General features: G+C 40.0%; 1 protein-coding gene across 6 annotated transcripts in view; it reads left to right on the top strand.

Annotated features, from left to right (window-relative positions):
• The window catches only part of CUL1 (cullin 1), a 104,947-nt gene that overhangs the window by 49,850 nt on the left and 27,206 nt on the right, over positions 1-27,891 (top strand). For all 6 annotated transcript variants that reach the window (XM_047753947.1, XM_047753946.1, XM_047753945.1 and 3 more), the window contains 7 exons: positions 3,999-4,173; positions 6,490-6,657; positions 11,709-11,759; positions 11,979-12,069; positions 13,447-13,610; positions 20,792-20,954; positions 21,808-21,938. In XM_047753947.1, coding sequence (XP_047609903.1) covers positions 3,999-4,173; positions 6,490-6,657; positions 11,709-11,759; positions 11,979-12,069; positions 13,447-13,610; positions 20,792-20,954; positions 21,808-21,938 — 943 coding nt within the window. The remainder of the gene's footprint in view (positions 1-3,998; positions 4,174-6,489; positions 6,658-11,708; positions 11,760-11,978; positions 12,070-13,446; positions 13,611-20,791; positions 20,955-21,807; positions 21,939-27,891) is intronic.

Below are 27,891 nucleotides of genomic sequence, written 5' to 3'. Positions count from 1 at the left end.
AGGGCCACACCACACCCACAGCATTATTAGTTCCCAGGCTAGGAGTCGAATCAGAGCTATAGCTGCCGGCCTATACTGCAGCCACAGCAACAGCAACACCAGATCCAAGCCATGTCTTTGACTTACACCACAGCTCACAGCAAAGCCGGATCCTTAACCCACTGAGCAAGGCAAGGGATCAAACCAGTGTCCTCATGGATACTAGTGAGGTTTGTTAACCGCTACACCACAACGGGAACTCTTAAAGCAGGCATTTTTAAAGAGAAGACTGAATAACTGGGCAGTATACTTCAACAATTTAGTGAAATGGACAGTTTTCTAGAAGCAGCAATACATAGTGGGGAAAAGATAGACTTATTTTAATTATATCGTTCGTTTGTACTGTTGTGTAAATATATATATTTTTTTTCGGGTGGTACAAAACACCCAAAAGCAGAGATCAACTTCCCAATGGAATGTAGCTTTGCTCTTTGAGCTATAAACAATATATATATTGTTTATATATATATATATACTTTTTCCATATTCTTTTCCATTATTGTTGGTTACAGAATGTTGGATATAGTTCCCTGTGCTGTAGAGTAGGACCTTGTTGTTCATCCTTTTTTTTTTCCCCTCAATTGAAATATAGTTGATTTGCAGTGTTGTGTTACTTTCTGGTGTATAGCAAAGTGATTCAGTTTATATGTGTGTGTGTGTTTACTGTTTTGTATATAGTAATTTGTATCTGCTTATCCCAAACTCCTAATTTATACCTCTGCTAACCCCTTTCCTCTTTGGTATTCATAAATTTGTTTTGTTTTTGAGTCTCTTTTGTAAATAAGTTCATATGTACTTTTTTTTTTTTTTTTTTTAGGGCCACACTTGTGGCATACAGAGGTTCTCAGGCTAGGGGTTGAATAGGAGCTGCAGCAGCTGGCTTATGCCACAGCAACGCAGGATCCGAGCCACGTCTGCAACCTACACCACAGCTCATGGCAATGACAAATCCCATATGTATCATCTTAGATTCTGTACATAAGTGATACTGTATGGTATTTGTCTTTATCTTTCTGACTGACTTTTTTTTTTTTTTTGTCTTTTTGTCTTTTTAAGGCTGCACTCGAGGCATATGGAGGTTCCCAGTGTAGGGATCAAATCACAGCTGTAGCCACGAGCGTACACCACAGCCACAGCAACGCCAAATCTGAGCTGCGTCTGTGACCTACACCACAGCTCACGGCAATGCCAGATTGTTAACCCACTGAGTGAGGCCAGGGATCGAACGTGCAACCTCATGGTGCTTAGTCGGGTTTGTTTCTGCTGCACCACAATGGGAACTCCTGACTGACTGTTCTCGTATGATAACCCCTAGGTCCATCCATATTGCTGCAAATGGCATTATTTCCATTTTTTTTATAGTTGAGTAATACTCCTTTGCTTATATTTACCACATCCTCCTTATCCATTCATCTGTCATTGGACACTTTGGTTGTTTCCATGTCTTGGCTATTGTGAATAGTGTTGCTATGAACGTGGTGGGTGTATGCATCTTTTCAAATTAGAGTTTTCTTCAGGTATATGCCCAAGAGTGGGATTCCTGGATCATATGGCAGCTCTCTTTAGCTTACTGTGGAGCCTCCATACTGTTTTCCACGGTGGCTACATCAAGCTATACTCCAGCAGCATTGCAGGAGGGTTTCCTTTTCTCCACATTCTTTCCAGCATTTGTTATATGTAGACGTATTAATGATGGCCATTCTGACTGTTGGGGAGTTGATACCTCATTGTAGTTTTGATTGCATTTCTCCAGTAAGAAGCAGTGTTAGACATCTTTCCTTGTGCCTGTTGGCCATTGGTATCTCTTTGGAGAAGTGAAGATCAACCGTTTAATATGTGGTGTGTGAACCGTTGGTGGTCTAGGCCGAGAAATGTGAAATTACTTTTCTTCCTCATTACATAGAGTTTTACTTGAAATGGATTAGATGTGTCAATATGAAAATCAGGTTGAAAAGAAAATACTTATAAAATCATGCCAAAAATTGAGACTTGCCAAAAGATCATCCTCAGGATCTATCAACAAGTACGAGGGTAAACAGTTACAACATTATATGGTAGCATGTGTACATTACACATGGCTGCAGCTGTCTCAGATGTGAAATGAGACAAGTGGCAGAACCAAACGTGCATGTTACCATTTGTGTAATCTAAAGTTTAAGAACATGCAGGATGATTTCATATGTAGTTCCACAGTAAAATATGAAGCACTCAGGGAATGCTGTACCCCAAACACAGGGACACTGCCCCAGGGGAAAGGAGGAGTGTGTCCTGTGTGTTATACTCGGTACCGTTTCATTTCCTAGAGGGGGGATCTGGATGGAATGAGACAAGTGTGAAAATACAGTAAAATTCGTTCAAACTGGGTCATGAGTTTGAGAGTTTGTGTACATTGTAATCCATGATTCTCTCTACATTGGAAATGCTTAATAAAACATTTTATAGCATAGTTCTTTGATTACCAATGAGCTTAAGGGATTTTTTTTTTTTTAAAGGTTTTCGGCTTCTAATACTTCTAGCATTTGGATTTTCTGTTGGAATGCTTATGTTTCTTTAGAGATTATTTTTTTGCACTTTGTTTTAAATTACCTTAATTTAGTAATGATAGTAACTTTAAGATATTTCTTTTTTTTGTTTTGTTTTGTCTTTTTGTCTTTTTGCCATTTCTTGGGCCGCTCCTGCGGCATATGGAGGTTCCCGGGCTAGGGGTCTAATCGGAGCTGTAGCTGCCAGCCTACGCCAGAGCCACAGCAATGCAGGATCCGAGCCGCGTCTGCAACCCACACCACAGCTCATGGCAACGCCGGAACCTTGACCCACTGAGCAAGGGCAGGGATCGAACCCGCAACCTCATGGTTCCTAGTCGGATTCGTTAACCACTGCGCCACGACGGGAACTCCTCCTTTTTTTTTCCCCTCTTCTTTTTTTTTTTTTTTTTTTTTTTTTTTTGTTTAAGGTACTTCTTACTGAAATACTTGCAAAATGTCAGATGAAGTGTTTATTGCTTAGAAAGGCCTTCTCCAGACCTCAGATAAAGTGTGTTCATGTGTATTTCCCTTGCTTTATGGTTTCAGTTTGTATATTTTAATTTTTAATCCATTTATAATATTTTGGAATATGGAATTTTTTTGAAATCACCTCCTGCCCTAATACCATTTATTCAGTAATCTATCGAGTTGAAATAGTCTTTATATAGGAAGTTCTTAAATATACCAGAATATTCTTTGTCATGATTTTTCTTTCTGATTCAGTATTGGTGTTTCTGTTACTTTTGTCTAAGTAAAGTACATGCAGATAAACTGAAATAGTATTAAAGTTTATAACAAAATAGAACACACATTTCTGTTGCTCTCCATAGTGTGTGGCCAGTGTGCTTTTGTGATTCATCAGCTTCGGGCCTCTGTGACTTCTCTGCCCTAGTCTAGGATTTGATCTCTTGCCCTGACATGTCCTCGCTTTTCATGTTTCATTTTCAGTGTAACTTTTAAAAAATTCATTTGCAAATGATTTAAAATCATGTTTTGTTTATTTTTGTCATGTTTGATTCTAGAAATAGTCATATAGCTAAGCATTATAATAGACTGTGGTTATAACTTTTTGTTTTTCCTGAAGTAGATAATTGCTTTTTTCTTTTCATTTGCAAACTTTACTTTGTACCATTTGCCAGTTCTTTTCTTACCTTCTCTACCGAGACAGTTTCCCACAAGTAATGGCATTAGGTAAGCTAGAGATCCAGAGTTTTCTTGGCAGTCTTCTTCCAGAACATTCTGTCTTCCTCCTCAGCCGGCTGAGTTTTAGCTTTATTGGGGTGTGAATGGGATCTTTTTTCCACTCTAGCGTAACAGGTTTATGCTGATACATGGGAAACATTGATACTAAAATGTCTTGTAAAATTAGGGTCACATTAGTAGTCACTGTTGGACATTGATGATACATATTGATGTCCTTGACTTTTCTCCAAGTCACGTTTATAACTACTGCACAAGTGTTCACCAGTCAAACCAAGCACGAGGTGCTGGTGTCCCTCCTTCTAAATCAAAAAAAGGACAGACGCCTGGAGGAGCTCAGTTTGTTGGCTTGGAATTATACAAACGACTTAAAGAATTTTTGAAGAATTACTTGACAAATCTTCTTAAGGTAAGAAGTTTTGCATATATACTGAGCATTTATGATAGAATGTTTTTAAAAAATGAAATAGTGATTCTAAGTTAAATATAGTCTTTCACTGTCATTTGGCATTGACTGTCATTGGCATTTTGGCATTGACAAGTGCCTGAAGATCTTTGCTGTTGCTTAGTCAATTACTTATTATGAAGATGAAATCTTCATAAGTCATATTCTGTTCTTTAATTTGTTAAATTGGAAGTTTTTGATGGCCCTATGCCATATAGTATTGTCCTTAAATTACTAACCACTTGGTATTTGGCTGTTAGATATTGGTGAACCTTTTAAAGCATGTAATTATGAATTCAAATTACCTATGTTGTAATTTGAAGCCAGCGTGCTATTCTGCATCAAGACATGTAAATGACTGCAAAGATACTCAGATTTGGGTAATCACATTTCTGGTGTGGTTTTGCCTTTACACATGGTCATGTGGTATGGTCAGAACTGCAGTGTGATTGTGCCTTTGGCTAGGATGGGCCACTGCCACCACTCCTTCCTTTTGCTTGGGCAGTGATAGAGTTCTTCCCCTTTATCTTCCGCCTTTTTCTTCCTCAGACTCCATCCTCTGTAGCAAAGGCAATGTGGTACCTTCCATCTAAACACAGGAGGGGCAGGTGGCTCTTCCTGGTGCTATACACACTGTGGAGCGTGTGAAGACATCTGTGCACTCTGCCCTGGGAAGTCTGCACTCTCTGTGTATATATTTTAAAGATTGTTGATTTATATAGATAACAGGCAGCTTCAGCATGCTCCAAAATTGTTTTTCTTAATATTTGCAAGGTACCTAGAAACCTAACATCATCCTGACAGGCAATAGTTGACTGACTACAAATTAGGAACAAGAGTATTTTCATGTTCTCTAAACAGTGTGCTTGTAATTCCATGCTGAGGCCACTGTGTCCTTCTTGCTTTGATTCACAGCACTTTGTTAAGTGAACACTGGAATCAATTATCTCTAGGGTTTTTTGTTTTTTGGTCGTTTTTTAGGGCCACACCCGCAGCATATGGAAGTTCCCAGGCTAGGGGTTAAATTGGAGCTACAGCTGCCAGCCTACCCCACAGCCACAGCAAAGCCAGATCCTTAATCCACTGAGCGAGGCCAGGGATTGAACCTGTTTCCTCATGGATATTAGTCAGATTTGTTTCTGCTGAGCCACGGCAGGAACTCCAGTTATCTTTAGTATTAGACAGGAGGAAATGAGGGATATACCATGTTGTGTACTGATAGCCATGCATCAGTGATACTATTTTTGTATTTAAAAAGATCATATACTATAATCCAGAAGAGCTTAGCTTTACATGTGGGGGTTCATTTCTTATTTAAATTTGAATGAACGAAAATTTGGTTGTATCAAGTTATGGTCAGGTTTTCATGGAGCTCACTGGATCGCTTGTGCACTGTGTGTTTATGGACCTTCGGTTCTGTGGAGCTTTTTGTTCTGCTAGTTGAAGGCCCTGAGGCTGAGGGAAGTTGGGGGCTGCCCCAGGCCCTTAGTTCACTGGAGGGAGCTTCTCCCTCCCAGGTTCCCCTGGAGTGTTCTTCTGCTCCAGCACATTTTACTGACAGTGCAATTTAATGCTCCCTTTTTGAACGGTAAGGCTTCACTTTGTAGATGTCATTAATTCCTGAGAAGAAGCTTCAGGTTCATTTTCTTCAAGTAAAAAATTGCTGTTTAGGTTGTAGAAATTCAGTGAAAATAATTTTGGTAAATGAATGTTTTTCTTGTGAGGACTTGTTAAAGGAGAAACATTTGTACCATTATACTGTATATTGTTATTTTTACAAAAATGCAACAGATTACAATGAAAAGCTCTAGATTTTTAGAATTTTTAAGTAAATTTAATGAAGGCAGAAATGCATTGAAAGATTGAATAGTTTTGGCCCTAAGATCTCAATTGTTTATTGGAGATTTTAATTTTTTAATAGAAAAAATAAAAATCAGGGTGGTTGAGGTAATTTCCTTGTTAATATAAAGGAATTACCCTCACCTTCTAAAGGGTCAGTCTTTTTTTTTTTTTTTTTTAAATCTATATATTTAATACCATGAAAAATTCCAGTTTGAGATAAAAGAATTTTTGTTAAACTTCTCTTTAGTCTAATTCTCATGAACTACATTCTTTGGAGAATTTATAGAAATGAGCCCGTACAGAATCATTTAAAGAAGTCATCTAAAACCATACCCATCAGTGTATGTTACTGCAGTGGATTAGTTTCATTTAATGTTTAGCTTTAATTTATCACATGACAAGCTCTTCATCTTAAAGCTGTAGTTCACTTGCTTTTAGGACGGAGAAGATCTGATGGATGAGAGTGTACTGAAGTTCTACACTCAGCAGTGGGAAGATTACCGATTTTCAAGCAAAGTGCTGAATGGGATTTGTGCCTACCTCAATAGACATTGGGTTCGACGCGAATGCGACGAAGGACGGAAAGGAATCTATGAAATCTATTCTGTAAGATTTTTTCACACACCTTTCTTTATTTTTTGTCTTTGTCTTTTGAGGGCCGCACCTGTAGCATACGGAGGTTCCCAGGCTAGGGCTTGAATTGGAGCTACAGCTGCCGGCCTACACCACAGCAATGCCAGATCCAAGCCACATCTGCGACCTACACCACAGCTCACAGCAATGCTGGGTCCTTAACCCACTGAGTGAGGCCAGGGATCGAACCTGCATCCTCATGGATGCTAGTCAGGTTCATTTCCACTGTGCCACAGCAGGAACGCCTCTATACAACTTTCAAATGTGTTTTCTTAGTGATTCATCAGCCTTCCCAGAGGGGATCTAGGCAAATGTTAAGCAATTTTCAGTAAGCGAATTGCCGTTTTTTTTAATTTATCATGAATAACCCACAGATATTTTGTGGCAAGAAAGGAGAAGGACAGTACATTGGAGTTCTGAATATAGCCTGCATGCTTCTACATTTACCTTTTTTTCTTTTTCCCTCTTAGGGCTGCACCTGAGCATGTAGAAGTTCTCTGGCTAGGGGTCGAATTGGAGCTGCAACTGCCGGCCTACGCCACAGCCACAGCAGTGTGGGATCCAAGCCATGTCTTCAACTTACACCAGAGCTCACGGCAATGTCGGATTCTTAACCCTCTGAAGGAGGCCATGGATACTAGTCAGGTTCATTACCACTGAGCCACAATGGGAACTCCCTGCATTTACCTTAAAAAAAAAAATTCTCCTTCTGTTATTTGACCAACCATCAGGCTGAGCCTGGAACTGTCCCTTGAGCAGGGCCAGTCCTGCATCCCAGCAGCAGAGGCAAATTAGAACCCTCACTTGGGGCTCAGGCCTCGGTGATCAGCCTTCCAGAGTCTTCAGGAGTCTGGGAAACTGCTCCAGGGAGGACGCTGGGATGTGAAATTCGATTCTACCCATTCACTTTACAAAGTAATGTAAGTAATGGTACTTAGAGAATTCAAAGACTGCACAGAAATGGATTTTGGAAAGGCAAAACTTGAATTGTTAAATTGCCTTCTTTAATAGGTGTCTGAGTCAAGGAGGATTTTGCTAGTCCCGTTGGTTTTCAAAGTATGGTCCCCAAACTTGCAGCTCAGTTGTTACCTGGGAATTTGTTAGAAATTCAAATGATTGGGCCCCAGCCTAGACTTTTTTAATTAGAAATTCTGGGGATGGGGCTCAGCAGTGTGTTTTTAGCAAGTGCTCCAGGTGACTCTGATGCACTATGAAGTTTGAGAACAAATTAAGGGAGGACTCAGACAGGCTACCAGATACACAGGCAGTACTCTTTTGGAATGCATGCTGTTAAAATGTCAAATTCTGCGTAAGAAGATTATCTCCATATTGAAGAATGTTGCTGTAATAGCAGTGTTTTATGCTTTATTTTGGCAAATTTAATTGAAAGTATAATGTACCTTAGATGCATGATTTTTTTTTTTTTTTTTTTGGCTGCACTCATGGCATGTGGAAGTTCCTAGGCCAGGGATCAAACCGTGCAGTTAATAATGACAACACCGGGAGGTCCCATCATGGCTCAGTGATAATGAATCCAACTGGTATCCTTGAGGACACAGGTTTGATATCCCTGGCCTTGCTCAGCAGATTGGGGATCCAGAGTTGCTGCGAGCTGTGGTATAGGCTACAGACGTGGCTTGGATCCTGGGTTACTGTGGCTGTAGTGTAGGCCAGCAGCTACAGTTCCGATTCCATCCCTAGCCTGGGACCCTCCATATGCCTTGAGTGTGGCCCTAAAAAAACAAGAAATATTGGCAATGCTAGATTCTCAACCTGCTGCACCACAAGAGAACTGCGTGATAATTTTTTATCATTTGTATAGCTCATTTTAATACCAAACTGTTACTGCTTTATAGTGGTACTTTGTTACACAGTTTTTTTTTTTTTTTTGTCTTTTTGCTATTTCTTGGGCCGCTCCCGCGGCATATGGAGGTTCCCAGGCTAGGGGTCCAATCGGAGCTGTAGCCACCGGCCTACACCAGAGCCACAGCAACGCGGGATCCGAGTCGCTTCTGCAACCTACACCACAGCTCACGGCAATGCCGGATCCTTAACCCACTGAGCAAGGGCAGGGACCGAACCCGCAACCTCATGGTTCCTAGTCGGATTCGTTAACCACTGCGCCACGACGGGAACTCCCAAAATTCATAGTTTCTACATCCTTAAATGCTGTAAGTAATTTGAAAATATAACATGCTGCCATAACTTCGCAAAGGCCAATTAATACCCTGTTAGAAACATTTCCCCTTCATAGTCTTCCAGTGAGCGTGTTGAATTCATTTAAAGTTCAGATACCAGTGGACAGAGTGAACAGTTCCTGTGCAATAATCTCTTAATGCATTTTCCAGAATCTCCAGAAGATGCAGATGCTTTATCATGAAATTAAAACTTTTACTTTTTTTCCTATTAAGTTTTTCCTTTCTCTTCAGTAATAGAAAGTTGTTGGTTTCCTTTCAGGTGAACCAGGACATGTACTAATTTTATTATTAATATATTAAAGTGAATCAGGAAGATTCTTTCCCGAAGTCTGTTCCTCTGTTCTCTGATTTATCTTTGATCCTGCTTTACTCTTTTGTGTGGTTCGTCTAACTTTCATTTTTCCAAGTGAGAAATTATCCAAAGTCAAATTAGGTCTGTCTAATGCTGTCTTAACTTAGAATGTTTGGTAAAAGTTATTTTTAAAGTATAGTGTCTTGGTGTTCCCGTTGTGGCTCAGGGAAAACGAGTCTGACTAGTATTCATGAGGACGAAGGTTCAATCCCTGGCCTCGATCAGTGGGTTAAGGATCCGGCCTTGCCGTGAGCTGTGGTGTCGGTCACAGAAGTGGCTCAGATCTGGTGTGGCTGCAGCTCTGCCATGGGCCGGCAGCTGTAGCTCTGATTAGACCCCTAGCCTGGGAAACCTCCATGTGCCACAGTGCGGCCCTAAAAAGACAGAAAAATATAGTATCTTTACTAAAAGTTCATGCCACACTTTGTGTTTTCCTTCCCTCCCTCCCTCCTGCGCCGAGGTCTGAGGAGTTGGAACAGAGGAACAATAGAGAATTCTCACAGGGAGAGATTATTGTCAAACCTGTCCCACCCCCTCTCGCCCCTCCAGGATGCATTTCTCCTGAAAAATAAGACTCTCCTTCCCAACATCTTTTTGTTTCGTTCAGGCCCGTGGCATGTAGAAGTTCCTGGGTTGGGGATGGAACCCACTCCACAGCAACAACCTGTAACACAGCAGTGACAACACTGGATCCTTAACCTGTTGAACAACCAGGGAACTCCCCTAGCATCTTTTTTATGGATAACATAGTTTCTAATTCTGAAGTCCTCTTTTTATTTTAATATTGTTCATGCTTTATTAAAAATATTTTTCTATTGAACATTGCTTTCATACTACCCCTTTTTTGGTGGAAATTTTTCATTTCGTAAATTAAATTTACATATAATCTTTTCAGAACTATGGATTTTACATAAACCTAGTACTATCCATAGCTAAATTTGGGTGAAATAAGACTAAGAGCATTTACATTTAAATTAGTTTTCAGCAGTTTGTATTTGAGTGTTAAATTGTTATAAATTAGAATTGTACTTTACCTGAGTAATACCTCTCAACAATTTAAAAGCCGTATATGAATTATAATATTTCTTTGGGGGGACATTTTATAGTAATTTTCTGACATAATCTCTATTGAAGTTTTAAAAACTTTAAAAAGTACGTCATATACACATATACAGCTACACAGCAGAAATTGACACAACTTTAATTGTTGTGTCACAACTTTAATATACTTTAATTTTAAAAATCACTATTATGAGTAAAATGGGAAATATGAATAATTCATAATAAACTGCATTTAAAATGTACAGTTTGGAGTTCCCATTGTGGCTCAGCAGTCAATAAACCCGATTAGGATCCATGAGTATGCGGGTTCTATCCCTGGCCTCGCTCAGTGGGTTAAGGATCTGGCATTGCTGTGAGCTGTGATGTAGGTTGCAGATGTGGCTCAGACCTGGCATTACTGTTGCTGTAGACCAGCAGCTACAGCTTCATTTTGATCCCCTGGCCTTGGAACCTCTATATGCTGCCAGTGCAGCCCCCAAAAGACAAATAAAATGTACAGTTTGAATCATTTACAGTTGTAGGAATCCTTGAAACATAAAACACCATAATCAAGATACAGAACGTGGTGATCTGTTATTATTTTACTGAATATTAGGAAAGAGTGATAAATGGGATTATCTTTATTCAGTTTATTTGGTGAAAAAAATAAGGTTGAGTCAGGGAACTGTTTTATAGATTGATTCTACAGTTGCCAAGTTAAGTGTATGTTCTCCTGAAATCCAAATTTTCTTTTTATTATTAACAATTAAAATGTGTGCTGAGGTATTCCCACAGTGGTGCAATGAGATCAGTGTCTCTTCAGCACCAGGACACAGGTTCAGTCTCAGTCCAGCGTTGCTGCAGCTGTGGGGAGCTGCAACTGCAGCTCGGATCTGATCCATGGCCAGGGAACTCCATATGCCATGGCCAGCCAAAAAAATAAAAAAATTTTTAAGTGAATTTTTTTCTTTTTGCCTTTTTCTAGGGCCACTCCTACGGCATATGGAGGTTCCCAGGCTAGGAGTCAAATCGGAGCTGTAGCCACCAGCCTACACCAGAGCCACAGCAACGCGGGATCCGAGCCGCATCTGCAACCTACACCACAGCTCACGGCAATGCCGGATCCTTAACCCACTGAGCAAGGCCAGGGATCGTACCTGCAACCTCATGGTTCCTTGTCGGATTCGTTAACCACTGAGCCACGACGGGAACTAAGTGAGCTTTTTTTCATCTGTACTTTGATACCTCTTGAAGTTGTTAGCTCAAGAGATTGGCTCTGATTTCATCATGATTATTTTTTCTAACCAAGTTTACAATCTAGAGATAATTGATACATATAATCTGGATTTTAGACTATTTCCTATGAATTCAGCTTTGAAAAAACATAATGAAAGTATAGATATTTAATACTGTTTCCTTTTCTTTTCATCCAGCTTGCATTGGTGACTTGGAGAGATTGTCTTTTCAGGCCACTGAATAAACAGGTACCTGCTTGTGTGAGTCTGTGCATGTTTTCCTTTAAAACCTCTCTCAGCTCTCATTTCTTAGCCCTTATCACTCCTTTGGAATGTCCTAAGAGTATCTCTCATCTTGCGTTTAATGGATTTAAGTATTTAAGAGTAATATAATACATGATGTATTAATGTAGTAATATATACTGTAGTCTGTAATCTACTTGTCTTTTTCCTTTGTCCTTTCTAAAGGTAACAAATGCTGTTTTAAAACTAATCGAAAAGGAAAGAAATGGTGAAACCATCAATACAAGACTGATAAGTGGAGTTGTACAGTCTTATGGTAAATAATTTCCCTTTTATTTGTTCAAAGTTTTTATGTCAAATGGCAATTATAACAAGGCTCCAATAGATTCATTTTCAAATGAATGTTATCAAGAGAGTGTTGTTAACATTTACAAAGGTACTCAAAATTCTCCTTATGTCATTGTGATTCTATATGATTTTACTCATTACAAAAATAGATCTTTGTGCCTTGAGGAAATTTTTTTTTTTCTTTTTGGCTGTACCCTTGGCATGTGGAAGTTCCCAGGCCAGGGATCAAACCCACACCACGGCAGTGACATGAGCCACAGCAGTGACAATGCCAGATCTTTAATCTGCTGAGCCACAGAGGAACTCCTTAAGGAAATTTTGATGGGACTAGACATTTCACATTTGAATAGTTTTCTTTTCTGATCTTATACAGAATTACTGGATATATATGATAGAGTGTCATTAATGGAGCTTAATGATAGATAACCAGAAATGTATATCAGCTTGAAAAATTGAAATTGGGAAACCAATAAAGTGATACAGTGTTTTAAAAGCTTAAGTTGGGAGTTCCCACTGTGGCACAATGGGATTAGCAGTGTCTCTGGAGCACCGGGACGCAGGTTCAATCCCCAGCCAGTACAGTGGGTTAAATATCTGGCATTGCTACAGCTGCATTGCAGGTCGAAGTTGGCCCAGGAACACTATATGCTGTGGGGTGGCTAAAACTGAAAAAACAAACTTAGGTTGGAGTTGCTTGGTGACCTGGCAGTTAAGGATCTGGTGTTGTCATTGCCTTGGTACAGGTTCAGTCCCTGGCCTAGGAATTTCCACATACTGGGGGTGTGCCCCCCCCCCCCCCCCCGCCAACAAAAAGCTTTAGTAGCATCATATTCCTTTGAAAATTTAAAATCAGATATTCTTTTCTTTTTGTAGCCACCTCATGGCATATGGAGTTCCTGCTCCAGGAACCGGATCCAAGCTGCACTTACGACCTATGCCATAGCTGTGGCAGTGCCAGATCCTTTAACCCACTTTGCCAGGCCAGGAATCGAACCAGCATCTTGGCCCTGTATAGAAGCTGCTGTTCCTGTTGTGCCACAGCAGGAACTCCATTTTTATTGTTTTTAAGCTTTTAGAAATATAGGTGTTCTCTTAATGAGATTCTTAACTTCGAAGCGTGCCTGACCACTAGTCGGAATTGCTTGCTTTAATTGGTCCTGAATTTTTTTTTTTCCTTTTATTGAAAGTGTACTTTTAAAACCAGTGGACAACAGGTTTCCTCTGTGCCCTGCTATTTCACTCTTACCTTTTAAGCATAACTAAAACTGAATGCTACCCCTAAGTATATTCCTTAAAACATAAGCAAAAACAAGGCAATTGAAATATAGTTGCTATTTACTTCTAGTGGAACTGGGGCTGAATGAAGATGATGCATTTGCGAAGGGCCCTACGCTAACAGTGTACAAGGAATCCTTTGAATCTCAGTTTTTGGCTGACACAGAGAGATTTTATACCAGAGAGAGTACCGAATTCTTGCAGCAGAACCCAGTTACTGAATATATGAAAAAGGTGAGCTTAAACATAGTACTTAAGTTAAAAGTCATCGCTACTCAAATGAATTACTCTTTTTAGGCTATGCAACTTTCAAGCAAGCCATTTCTTGGGCACTGTTATCCTGTAGTGTCTATAGCAGGGCAGATGGTTTTTCCCAGTTCACTAAGGAGCTTTTGTAAATTAATTTGATAACCATGGCTCAGTGTTCACCATACTGTTGGGAGAATATAACCGTAATGGCTGTATGCCTCTTGTGTTTTGGACTTTCTCTCTGAGAATGTGTATATATGTATATCTAATGGGAGCCACCATCTTATATTAATGGGAAAATAAATTTTTAAGAAACAGTTATTTGTAAACTTTAAGCTTTTGGGTTTTTTGCTTCTAAAATACTCCCCCTAACAACCTCTATAACACAAGCCTTCAAGTTTGTATTAGAGGAGAGGTCCTTCTGAAACAATAGAATCAAAAGCCTAGATAAGAGATGATCCACATCAGTCTCTATGTAGCCTGTCTTTCTCTGTGTGTAGTGATGCTGTGATGAAGGTCTTCGAAACTTACCCTGTGTTCTCCTTCTTGGGAATATGGGTATCCCTAGACATTCACTCTGAGGAGTGACCTAAGGTAGGAGTCAGCAACTTTTTCTCTAAACGGCCAGATGGTGCCTGTGGTCTCTCTTGGAAGTGTTCAGCTCTGCCGTTGTAGGTCAGAAGCAGCCATGGCAACATGTAAACCCTGAGAGTGGCTGTGTTCCAATAAAGTTAACTTACAGGCAGAATTTGGCCCACAGGCTATTGTTTGCTGACCCCTGACTGAGTACATAGAGACTTTCATGGAGTTGGGGCCAGTGGTATCTGGTAGCTACTTTTCCCCTTATTCTCTGTTCACGTGAAAAGCAAATGGACTACAGAGTCACTTCTCCATATTCTTTTTTTTTTTTCGTCTTTTTGCCTTTTCTGGGGCCCTCTCCCTCTGCATATGGAGGTTCCCAGGCTAGGGGTCGAATCGGAGCTGTTGCTGCCCGTCCACTCCAGAGCCTTAGCAAGGCAGGATCCGAGACACATCTGCGACCTACACCATAGGTCACGGCAACGCTGGATCCTTAACCCACTGAGCAAGGCCAGGAATCGAACCTGCAACCTCATGGTGCCTAGTCGGATTCGTTAACCACTGAGCTACGACGGGAACTCTGACTTTCTCCATATTCTTGAGCTCGAAAGTTAGTAAGTCAAGAAGAGCAAGCAGCTCCCCTTTCTAATCACGTAGAGAACGTCCTCCCCCCCAATTTTTTAATTTTTTGGTGTTCCGAATGCATTTTGCCAGAAGAGATAGTTAAGTGAGGCTTATAAGTCTGAAAGTTGAAATTTCTCATATCTCAAAAACCTAACAAAAAGATAACTCTTCAGAAGTATTGTACTTGGAATAGTGATAGTTCTTTTTGTGTATTTATGGGTTAAATTGGCTTTCGTGTGTGAATCTGGAACCTAACCACCTCATTCGGTTTCAAACAGCTGCCCAACCAATGAACTTTTGAAACATAATCTATTTTAAATCTTAGCATTGCCTGTTATTCCATTTTTCTTATTTTGGCAGTGCCGTTTTCATAAACACATCTTTTATTGAACTCTACTATCTATATGGTGACTTTTTCAAACTCGGTATGTTTTTTCAAGTGGGCCTTTTTTCAGGGTACACATCCACAAGAGTGGTTCAGGCCTTTTTATTTTATGGATTTCTTAGTGAATTGGACTTACCTGTTAGCCACATGGAGGAAGGTAGGCATGCTCTGGTGCCAGGAAATCATTTTGTAGGCCAGAGCCACATAAGCACTCCCCATGCAGGGGCATCTGCTTTTTGATGGGACATGGAGTCGAAGGCAACTTGAGGATCAAGATACCCAGTGGCCTGGATGGTTTCAACCTAGTGTGAACCTACCTTCAAGGATGGCAGCATGCTTCCTGCATCCGAGCTTTTAGAGTGGATTCTCTTCTAGAAGGTTAAAGATTTGGCCCAGATCTGGTTGGATCTTACCAAACATGACATCCAACACATGCTGAAAGTCCATAGTATAGAGAATCTAAGCATAAAATTTTATTTTAACCAAGTGAACAATTCTACTTTTACCTGTAGCTTTACTTCTAAACTAGGGCTGTGAGTCTAATTTAAAAATCTCCACTCCACCATTTATTAGGGACTTGACCTTATTAGCCTTTCTGTTTCTTAGTTTTCTCATCTCTAAAGTGAGGGTAATAATTTAGTATTCTTACATAATATTTGGTGCTTGGCAAAGAGCAAGCAGGATATAAGTGTTTCATATCACACCCATACATCATACAGAATGTCCAGTGTGTGCCTGAGAATGCAAAACCAGAGGATAAAATGTGGTACATTTTATTCAGTAACTTGAGAAATGATGTTTATATAAAACTTTTTGTCAGGAAGTAGAGTGCAAAACTCATGAACAATATTGAGATAAAGCATGAACTACCAAGAAATACTCTGTTTTTAGCAGCCAGTTTGGGCTAGATTTGCAAATTCACTAGGGGTCTATGGTCCCTTTTCCGTGTTAGGAATGTTTTAATGGAAACATATGAGAAACTTTGGCTTCCTCTTCTACTGATGGCTTCAGTGAGTGAACAACCCTAAGCTACATTGAGTATTTTAGCATGTCTTATTGTCTCCTGTGCTTGAGACTTATCTGAGCTATAAGACATTTGTTTGGCAACTCTAGGTTTTTAATAACATAAAAAGAAAAAAAAACTTTAAAAATGAAATATCTTATTAATTTGCTTACTTTGGGGTTTATTTTTCATTTTGTTTTTCCTGCATACCGATTCTAGTAAAATTAATAGGGACAGTCTTTAATGGCTTAGTTTTATTTAGTCATTTCGAATTTGATCTTGGTGTTTTGATGTAACTACCTGCCAAGTAATCAAGAGCTTACTTGCTTCAGGAATCAACATAAAACGTAAATGGATGTCCTTCCTAAATCCTAGTAACACAATGTCTAGGACCTTGTTTTCTTCACTCATTTAAGCTGACCTCAGAGACACTGCAAGGCTCGGCTTCAGACCACTTCATTAAAGCGAGTCATTCAGAATTTTTGGTTTCCCTCAGACTACTACAGTAGTCTGTGAAGTGTGGAGAATAGCATTATGTCGCAAAAAACCAATGTACATGCCTTAATTAAAAATACTTTATTGCTAAGTGACTCAAATGATTACTATAGCAACACCAAAGATCACTCATTAGAAATCATTGCAATAAATACAATAGCACTGAAAAAGTTTCAAATATTTTGAGAATTACCAAAATGTGGCACAGAGACACAAAGTGAGCAAATGCTGATAGACTTGCTTGTCAGACGATCACCACAGAACTTCAATGTGTGTGTGTGTGTGTATTTTTTTTTTTAAGGGCCACACCCATGGCATATGTTGATTCCTAGGCTAGGGGGTTGAATTGGAGCTGTAGCCGCCCGCCTACACCACAGCCACAGCAACATCAGATCTGAGCCATGTCTGCAACCTACACCACAGCTCACGGCAATGCTAGATCCTTAACCCACTGAGCGAGACCAGGGATCGAATCTGCAACCTCATGGTTCCTAGTCAGATTAGTTTCTGCTGTGCCATGACGGGAACTTCTGTGTGTGTTTTTTAAAGCGTTATCTGCAAAGCACAGTAAAAAGAGGTAGTCCTTTATACAGCAGTCCCCCTTGAACGGTTTCAGTTACCCACAGTCCACCAAAGTCTGAAAATATTAAATGGAAAGTTCCAGAAATAAACAGCTTGTAAGTTTTAAGTGGTACGTGTGTCGTTTTGAGTAGCCCCACCTGAGACTGTGATCATCCATTGCTTTGCCCAGCATCTGCCCCCTTATTCTCATACCATCAGAGTGGTGAGGTGGACTGTCATGGTATCACAGTGCCCATGTTCACGTAGCCCTTGTTTTACTTAGTAATGACTCGAAAACAATGAATTGTCTATCTGTGAAAATGTGAAGAAGGAAAATTTGTGCTAGTTTTGCTGTTGCATCTCAAACTGAAGTTACGGCCACAGTGCATAACAAGTGTTCAGTTAAGATGGAAAGGCATTAAATTTGTACGGTAAGGTGTCTTGAAAGACCATAGCTGTTATTACAGCTTATTGTTACAATTGTTCTGTTTTATTATTGTTGTTGTGAACCTTTTACTCTAATTGATAAATTAAACTTTATCATAAGTGTTTGCATATATGAAAAAACATAGTATATCTAAGGTGCAATACTCTGCAGTTTCAAGCTTCCACTGGGGGTCCCCCTAAGATAAGGGGGGACAACTGTATAAACAAGTACTAAGCCCCTCTGGCTTTTCATGCTTTTTTTTTTAACATTAAAATAGTAAACTCAGGTATGAGTTTACTCCTTCTCCTCAGCCCCTGCTGGAAGAGTCTGTAGAAGGTACTGAGGTACTGCCTTTTGTGGTACAAGAGAAGGAGAGGCAGTTCCCGCTGAGGATGAATCAGCAGTGATACCAAAGCTTTCCCTTTCATTTGCTAAGGGGTGAAAGCTTGTTGTGCGAGAGAGCAAAGTTTTTAAGAGATGAATTTCTGCTACCAGGGTAATTATGTTCTTCCAAGAAATAGGTATGATCTCCGGAAAAAGTGGTGTTCTTTGGTTTGTGTATCCTGTATTTCATTAGCTTTAGTTCTTAAGGTATCAGGTTTAATGAAATATTAGCCATGAAGTAGCAGGTGCTTAGAACTTCTGAATTAAAACACATAAAGATCTTGTACTGGTTTTTTTGTTTTGTTTTTTCTTTTGTCTTTTTTTAGGGCTACACCAGTGGCATGTGGAGGTTCCCAGGCTAGGGGTCAAATCAGAGCTGTAGCTGGCAGCCTACACCAGAGCCACAGCAACTCAGGATCTAAGCTGCATCTTTGACCTACACCACAGCTCATGGCAAGGCCCGATCCTTAACCCACTCAGGCCAGAGATCGAACCCGTGTCCTCGTGGAGCTAGTCAGGTTCATTAACCACTGAGCCATGATGAGGACTCCAAGATCTTGTATTGTTTTTTTAAAAAGCAGTTTGTAATCAGGAAAAAAAATCAATCGTAGATTTTAGGAGAATGCAAATAACATAAACCTGCAAACTTTTGGGACAGTGTTACTTAAGTATGTACATGAAAAACAAATAGTAATTCTAAAGTTTTTTTAATTACCTTTTTTCCCCACTAATTTGTTACATTAATATATTTTCTATTTACTGGATAGTAGGATTCCCTTAACCAAAAATGATATGATGTAATTAATTATGTCTTATCAGAAATTTAAAGTATTTCTCCATTTGTAAATTGTGCGTTTTCCTTATCCATTTTTAGGTTTTTTTTGTTTTGTTTTGTTTTGTTTTGTTTTATTGTTGCCATACTGGTAGCATGAAGTTCCGGGGCCAGGAACTCTCACGAAAGCAGCGACCCAAGCTGCTGCAGTGACAACACCAGGCCCTTAACCCACTGTGCCATCAGGGAATTCCTCCTTACTCTTGTTTTTAATTGTGTATACCTATTGATTTTTCAGAGGTTATTATATATTAAGGATATTGACCTTGTTTGTTTTGTTTTTCACACTTTATTTAGAATGTGCAATAAAGTTCAAATTTCTGTAGTTTACGCAATGGTCCATTAGTAACTCTTGACAGCACAAGTCCCACGTGATCATTTTTGCATTTTATGTTTTCTTAGCTCTTGGATGTTTATTTTTCCACTTAAATTTTTCTAGATTTCTGCAAAATTGTGCCAAATATAAAACTCATTTTGGGAAGTGCTGGCATTTTTACAGTACAAAATAGAGTTTTTCTTTTTACTTAGATTACCTGAATAATTTGCGATCATTGAAATTTCTTTCTTGCTTTGATAATTTAGTTGTTCTTAGGTGATAGTATACACCACACATTTCTGGTAATACACTGTAAAATATACTGACTTTTATTCACTTTGCTACTCTTTTAAATTGCATCTTTGTTTTTCTCTCTCCTTTGAAGGGAAATGTAAGAAATTGAGATACTTAAATAATTCAGTAGATTTCAGAGATGCACATTTCAATTTATTGGCAAGAGAAGGCCATAATATTTTTAAAAATTTAAAAGTGTAATTACCGAAGTTCCCATCATGGTGCAGTGGAAACGACTCCGACTAGGAACCATGAGGTTGCAGGTTTGATCCCTGGCCTCGCTCAGTGGGTTAAGGATCTGGTGTTGCTGTGAGCTGTGGTAAAGGTTGCAGACATGGCTCAGATCTGGCATTGCTATGGCTGTGGTGTAGGCTGGCAGCTTTAGCTCCAATTGTACCCCCTAGCCTGGGAACCTCCATATGAGTGGGCATGGCCCTAAAAAGCAAAAAAGAAAAAGAAAAAAAAGAAAAAAAAAGTGTGATTACTAATATTATTTTCATGTGGCCATTTCAGGGAGTTCTCTACGTGATTTCTGACTTAACATGGCTTTCAGTCAGATGACGTGTTTCCTCACACGGTCTCTGTGTATACCGGAGGTCCATAGGCTTCTCAGAATGTTGATTTAGGGGGGTGGTACCACCCCAAAGGGTGAAATACATACCTGAAGGAAGAAAATTATTGAACAGACATGTGAATTGTTAGTGGTATTAAGTCTTTTAAAGAAGACTTGGGGAATTCCCTTGTAGCTCAGCAGATTAGGGATCCAGCATTGTAACTGCAGCTGCTCAGGTCGCTGCTGTGGCGCAGTTTGATTCCTGGCCCAGGAACTTCCAAATACCATGGGCACAGCCAAAAATAAATAAATACATAGGACTTGGTTGGAAACAGAAATATATGTTAGAGAGAAAGTGGGTCACATTAATGACTGATTAATTATGGTTGGCATTTACCGTAAAATTAAAGAGCCCCCTCCCCTTCTTTTCTTAATTATATTTCATTCTCAGGTTTATGAATTTAACTTGTTGGGTTTTTTGATTTTGGCGGGGGGGAGGTTGTTGGTTTTATTTTGTGTTTTTTGTGTGTGTGTGTTTTGGCTGCCCCTGCAGCATGTGGAAGTTCCTGTGCCAGGGATCAAACCTACACCACAGCAGCGACAATGTGGAATCCTTAACCCACTGAGCCACCGAGGAACTCTTAACTTGCCTTTATTTTTGTAGCAATTCTTGAAAAACAAACCCAAACCACTCACTCCAGTTACTCTTGCAGGCAGAGGCTCGTCTGCTGGAGGAACAGCGGAGAGTCCAGGTCTACCTTCATGAAAGCACCCAGGACGAGCTAGCAAGGAAGTGTGAGCAGGTGCTTATTGAGAAACACTTGGAAATCTTCCACACAGAATTTCAGAATTTACTGGATGCTGACAAAAATGAAGGTGAGCCACTACGATTCAGAACAGAGACCTGTGGATTCTCAATTCAGAGTTAACATTACCAAGACCAGTCTGTTTTTAAAAGGTGTATGTGTGCGCATGCGTGTGTGCACGCATGCCTTGTCATGTGTTGATTTCAGATTTCTTTAGATTGTTTTGGGTGTGACTTTGGGGGAAGAGCATCTTTTCAGTTTGGTTTCGAATATAACCTGTCCCATACACTTTAGCATTAAATGATGCCACCACTGTTTGTTTTAGTATTTTTCTTTTGAAAATCCCTCAAGATGAGAAGGCTGTTATTTTGTAGAAATATTCCCTTGTTTTACTGGGATATGTTAGGAGCTCAATAAGAGACTGTTGCTTGAATTCAGGATTTTTCTTCTTTGGTGCTCATAAGTTAACCATGTGCCGTACATATGCTAAGTGAAGAATTTGGGAGCCATTTGGTGATTTATTTGTTTGTATAGTTGAGATGGATATTTGTAAATACTCTATAAATTTATTCATTCTTAAATAATATTTGAGTGCCTATTATGTGTCAGGCATAAATAAATATGTTGAATTTCAGGAAGCATCAGATGTAGTTCCTGATAAGTCTTTTTTCTCTATTAGTGGTTTCTCATAGTAAGGGGGAAATTATGTTCTTTTAATGGCATGACTTTATTGTTACTTTCAGCTAACTATACATATGCTAAATATAAAATATTTGGTTATAATTAAGTGCATTTAATTATTATAGTCTAAAAACATGGTGGTTTTACTTCGGTGTATCTTTCCTCTCTTACAAATACATACCTAGTGGAATGGATGTGCAAAGTTTGTGTCAGTGCATAAAGGTGGCACCTTCTTCTTTCAGATTTGGGTCGCATGTATAATCTTGTATCTAGAATCCAGGATGGCCTGGGAGAATTGAAAAAACTCCTGGAGACACACATTCATAATCAGGGTCTTGCAGCAATTGAAAAATGTGGAGAAGCTGCTTTGAATGTAAGTACCATTTAACTGAAAGTCAGTTCAACCTATCCATTCCCGCACCTATACTGCAGGCAGGCGTGTGTTGTCTCCACTTACAGATCCAAGGGGTAAGATTTTTTTCACTTGACTTTCATAGAGAAACTTGTTTTGGACCTGCGTTCCAGTACTCCCAAGATGCGGACAATCCTGTTGCGCCAAGCAGGAACTCCTGTTTTGGCTTTTTAAAGTAGAAGGTTCACAAGCATCTTTGTTTATTCGTAAATATCTTTGTAAACTCTTCTTTGGCACTTTTTAGGCATTAACGATGTTTCTTGATTTTTTTTTTTTTCTCTCCTTTGTTTCTTGCACTAGAAGAGAGAAGATTCTTTCATAGAAAGAGCAGGTCAAAGCCCCCTAGAAACTTGGCTGCCCCTTGCAGGCTGCCCCTTGCAGTAATTCTGGTCTGTGTACTCCCTTTGGTTGAAAGTCACAGGGCTGTTTGCCTTGAAATGTGTAGCATTCCTACTGCACCCCACCTCCCCCGACCCCAGGAGGTACGAGAATACTCTGCTAGTTTATGTATAATTCACGTGGTAACCTTACATAGAAAATATCATGTTTCTAAGAGACAGGTAAGTTGTCTTCAGTTGTGTCCCTCTGGTGAACTTGAGCTTTGTTAGTGTCTGGGATAACTAAAGGAGAAGAAAAGCTAGAACACAGTTGCTTCTGAATCAGAAACACTCTTATCCCTGATTTTATTGTGTTTGGTGTTAATTATTTCAACAACACTATCTTTAACACTATCTTTTGTAAGTCTTCATTTTCCTGTTATCTTTGTGAGATTCTTTTTCCACTTTTTAATTATGGAGGTTACCACCTCACTTGTTGCCTTGCCACTTCTGTGAGTTATTAGAGGAATGAAGTAAATACCTTCCTTTATCTTTATAAGGTTATTAATTTTAGACTTCTAAGGTGGAAGGGGACAGGCTTAGTAGTGGGTACTGTGGAAAAGAGCTCCAGTATCAGCTTCGGATACCTCAGTGTGAAGACCCAGCACCAGGACACACACACTGTATCTCGGTGATGAGACTTCAGGGATGGTGTCTCTCAAATCCCAGCTCCTCTCTTCACTATCTGCATGGCCGTGCTACCAACTTGCTTCTCCCCTCCGTGTCAGTTGGGGGGAAAAAAAAAAAAAGGAATAATGATAGTTTTACAAATAATACTTGTAAAGAACTTATTAAATCGAGGGTACATGTACTCAACTGTGAAGACTGCAGTTTATTATGCAGTATACTGTTTTAATTTTGAAAACTCACTTAAAAATTATCTTTATACCTTGATGACTCTTCTAAAAACTAAATATTGTGTGCATGTACCTCGTATTCAGAAGAGGCCAACATGATGAAAAAAGCTTTTTAATACTGTCAGGTGTTTTCACAGTTGTTAAATAAAAACTCAATTTAGCTATATGGGCAGCAAAGGCAAGTTAAAGGACATGACCTTCCTTGAAATGAATTAAGTTGGCAGTCTTATTTCATCAGGTATGGATTAGAGTGTGGTAAATGAAGCAGGTCTTGCGTTTTCATGTACACTGTTATTTTAGGAGACTAGCCTTAGGGGACTCATGTTCCAGGTGAATATAGTTAGATTAAAAATAATTATGATAACTTGTCTTTTTGTTTTCATGGGAATGTTGGGATATTACTTCTCCTTCTTTTTTTTTTTTAATGTCTTTGCCTTTTCTAGGGCCGTTCTGGCAGCATATGGAGGTTCCCAGGCTAGGAGTCTAATCAGAGCTGTAGCTGCTGGCCTACACCACAGCCACAGCCACAGCAACTCGGGATCCAAGCCACAGCTCATGGCAACGCCAGATCTTTAACCCACTGAGCAAGGCCAGGGATCAAACCCGCAACCTCATGGTTCCTAGTTGGATTCCTTAACCACTGAGCCACGACGGGAACTCCAGGCTATTACTTCTAATGTCCATCTTTTCCAAACCAAGGCAAAGTCCTAAATGGGGAAATAATCATATTGCAATTCTCATTCTCATCTCAATACCATTTTTTCCACTTTCCTTTGGGTACAGTCAGCTGCCTAATTGACATGATCAGTGTGTCTTGAATCTGAAATTTGCATTTTCATTACAGTCAAAGCTCACATTCAGCTCCTAAGTGAAATCATTTCTCTATTAGAAACTTCATCTTTCAGCATTAGCAAAAATAAACTGTATTTACCAGCAGTTGTATTTTACTGGAAATTAAGCTTTTAAAAGAATATTTTTACTACTTAGATGTGAGCCACTGATAAAGGTATTTAAAAACTAAAACAAGATTTTCCCCCATGAAGGATAATTATATATCTTATTAACTTGTATTGCATCTGTGTTAACTTTTAAAAGTCAAGACATTTAAAAAATACATATTGATTTTAATTATTATTTCCACAAGAACTGTTTTGAGGGGGGGTTGTTTTGCTTTTTAGGGCCACACTTACGGCATATGGATGTAGCTGCAGCTGCCGGCCTGGCCTACACCATAGCAATGTGGGGTCCAAGCCATGTTTGCAACTTACACCACAGCTCACAGCAATGCTGGATCCTTAACCCACTGAGCAAGGCCAGGGATTGAACCCACATCCTTAAGGATACTAGTCAGTTTTTTTGCCACTGAGCCGTAGTGGGAACTCCAAGAACTGTTTTTATATGGAAATCATGAAAATGGTATTTTAAACTGTTTTTCTTGTGAGGAAAAGTTTCTTTAAGAAAATACGTTTCTTATTTTCTGCAAAGGGAGTTTTTCCCTGGATTTTAATTTTGTTGTTTTATCACTGAAGTTTCAGTTGACATATAAGTCTGACTAAGTGTGGATTGGTCGACATCCTTCCCAGGTCTGGCTATGCGTTCTACCTTTACTCACCAATGGTGTGAAAGCTCAGGAAGCTTGAAGAAGCTCTAGAAAGAGCATGTGTAGCCAGTCTTACCTGGCGCATGGTAGCTGCTTAACTGCTCATTGTAAGACAGAATAAACTCAGCTGCTAAAACAAATAATTTTATGTAGGTATTCATTTTTATCACATGTGTAATAATAAACATGAAAGATATATTGTAACCCAAACTGTGATGGTGTTCCAAAATCCACAAATGCTGTGGGAAAGGAGGCAGGAAAAATAGATTGTTTGAATTAGTAAATAATAATAATTATTATATCTTATTTTAAGTGGGTTTTCATTACTTTAAAAACAAATTTTGGGGGGATTTGCTGTCATGGTGCAAAAGAATCTGACTAGGAACCATGAGGTTGTGGGTTCAATCCCTGGCCTTGCTCAGTGGGTTAAGGATCCGGCGTTGCTGTGAGCTGTGGTGTATGTAGGCTGCAGATGTGGCTCGGATCTGGCTTTGCTGTGACTGTGGTATAGGCCCGAAGCTGTAGCTCCAATTAGACCCCTAGCCTGGGAACCTCTGTGTGCCGTAGGTACATCCCTAAAAAGCAAAAAAATTAAAAAAAAATTTTTTTTGGAGTTCTCCTTGTGGTTCAGCAGGTTATGAACCCAGCTAGTATCCATGAGGACACAGGTTAAATCCCTGGTCTTGCTCATTAGGTTAAGGATCTGGTGTTGTCATGAACTGTGGTGTAGGTCAAAGACCTGGCCTCGGATCTGGCGTGGCTGTGGTGTAGGCCAGCACCTGCAGCTCCAATTCCACCCCTAGTCTGGGAACCTCCACGTGTGGTAGGTACGGCCCTAAAAAGCTAAAAATAAAAGTAAAAACACAATTTTTAAGGTTTGAAACGTTTGCCTAATTGAATTGTAGTGTGTGAGAATAGTTTATAATTTGTCTATTAAATGCCATAGAAGATGCTGCTTAGAAGATTTTTTAAGGGCTGAAAAGTTTACTCCTATGATTCCATTTATACCATCAATTTGGCTAGAAAACAAGTCTTAATGCTACTTAGTCTGGCCAAGGCTGTACTTATTACAGGTTGCAATTTTATAATGTGATTCAAATAATATTTTTGTGTTAGAAACTTCAAAATCTACTTAATTTTCTAAAGGCCTTTTTTTTTAAAGTTAGAGCAGATTTGAAGAGAATGGCTGTGCCTGGGTAACCAGTGCCAGGGGAGAGTCCCCCTCACATGTGTCCCCCCTCTTTCCCAAAGAGGGAACTGGCAGTCCTCGAGTTACATGGCTGAAACCCTTAACCCCTGTGCTATTTTTAGATGTGTGCTGTCTCCCCTGCCTGCCCTGCACCCAGGCCAGGGAATGTGGCTCAGCATCAGGGCTCCTCTCGTCACGGGACTGCAGGTTGAAGCAGGTCAGTGTGGGACCACCCCACCCACCAGGGTGTGAGATGGCAGAGTGGGGAAGAGTTCTCTCCAGCCTTCAGAAACCCTGTGGCTGAGGATGCACAGCCTACCATGCCTCACAACCCATTCGCATGTTGCATTGGACACCAGTAGGACTTCCGAAGTCTTGTCCACAACGAAATAAACATAGTTTTGAAACTGGTGTAGAGTTGAACAAAGGGTCAGATAATTTTTTAATATACAAGTTGCCCCATTCATGGCCTCTAGACTGAAAAGAGTAGCATGGCAGGGTTAGTCAGCATATTGCATAAAGACCTCAGCTGGGAGTCAAAAGATCTTGTGTACTTGTGTAGATGGGCCAGGGCACTTGAAGTGTGTTCAATCCTCGGCAGTACGGTGACTGTAGAAAGAGAATCCCTGTTCATATAGGAGGAGGCTGGGCCCATCCACGTAGGTCTTAAGGGGGAGCATCTTGAGAGCAGAGTCTATACCTTCAGGTGTAAGTAGCCCACAGCAGAGGCCCATGGTGTGGCTGACCCTGTGCTGGGTTCTCAGTTGTTTCATCTACCAAAGCAACTAGCCACATGGTGCTGGCTGGTTTTTACAACTCACTGCACCAGTGCTCCAGATAAAATTGAAATCATTTTCATCCATTCAACAAGCATTTCTGGCCTTCCAGCGATGAATCTTAATGTTAAGAATTCCAGTGTGAAGTACCCCACCTCTCCATGAGCTCATCTGCCTGCCTTACTGACTTATGTATCAGGCCTGTTTTAAAGCTCACACCTTCTTCCCCTGTTCCTTAGCACAATGGTGGCAGCTGTGTGGCATGTGCCACCTGGCCCTCATCCTTTTCGCTGGCAGCATCAGTGATCTAAAATGGTAACGTTTCCTAGTGAGTCTGGACCTGGCTTGGACAGCCTGCCTGTTTGCCCACCCAATAGTGTGTTTCTCAGCTACATCCTCTCCGATGGGTCAGTAGGGTGTGGACATGCCACCTTCCTTGGCTCTCCAAGCAGTTTGTGTCCAGTCCTAAAGCTGCCCTTATAGTCTGGGCCCTGTCACTTCACTTCTGAGTGGTCTTACCTCAGCTGTTCCTGTTCACCCCTCTTCATGCATAGCAGTTTTATCACTCAAAGATACTACTTAATGCATTAACAGTTTTACTCCACATTCTTCGTCCTTTGTTTAAAATAAAGCAAAAAAACAAACAAACAAAAAAAACACCCTCTTCCCTAAAATATTAAATCTTAACTTTGTATTAAATCAGAATCCTCTTCTGATTGGCCCCTATTTTTAGGAACTTCTGGTAAAACTGCTCTATCCTCATTCCCCGCAAATACACTTCCTTATACTCATCTACCGTCTCTGCCCGTAATGAGTCCTTCCTGGTTTCTTCCTGCTTAGTCCTGCTTTTTTAAGGCCCTTTTATTAAAAGATCTCTCCATTAACTATCCCAGCCTGCCTGGTTATACCCTCATCCCGAACCCTTGTGGCATTTATAAAAATCTCCCATCTGCCATTTTATATTTGTGTATAACCTCTCTGCTTCCTGTCACTTCATTGATTGTAAATCCCTTGAGAGTAAAGCTGACGCCTTCGTAAGGATTTATACTCCATTGTTGGAGCCCTGGCGCCTTACTCAGGTCTGTGTTGGTGATGATAACGACGAGGGCCCTGGT

This window comes from Phacochoerus africanus, chromosome 11 (genome assembly GCF_016906955.1).
Source record: "Phacochoerus africanus isolate WHEZ1 chromosome 11, ROS_Pafr_v1, whole genome shotgun sequence".
Lineage (NCBI taxonomy): Eukaryota > Metazoa > Chordata > Mammalia > Artiodactyla > Suidae > Phacochoerus > Phacochoerus africanus.
Note: the sequence above shows the minus strand (reverse complement) of the source record. Positions and strands in the feature narration are given on the sequence as shown.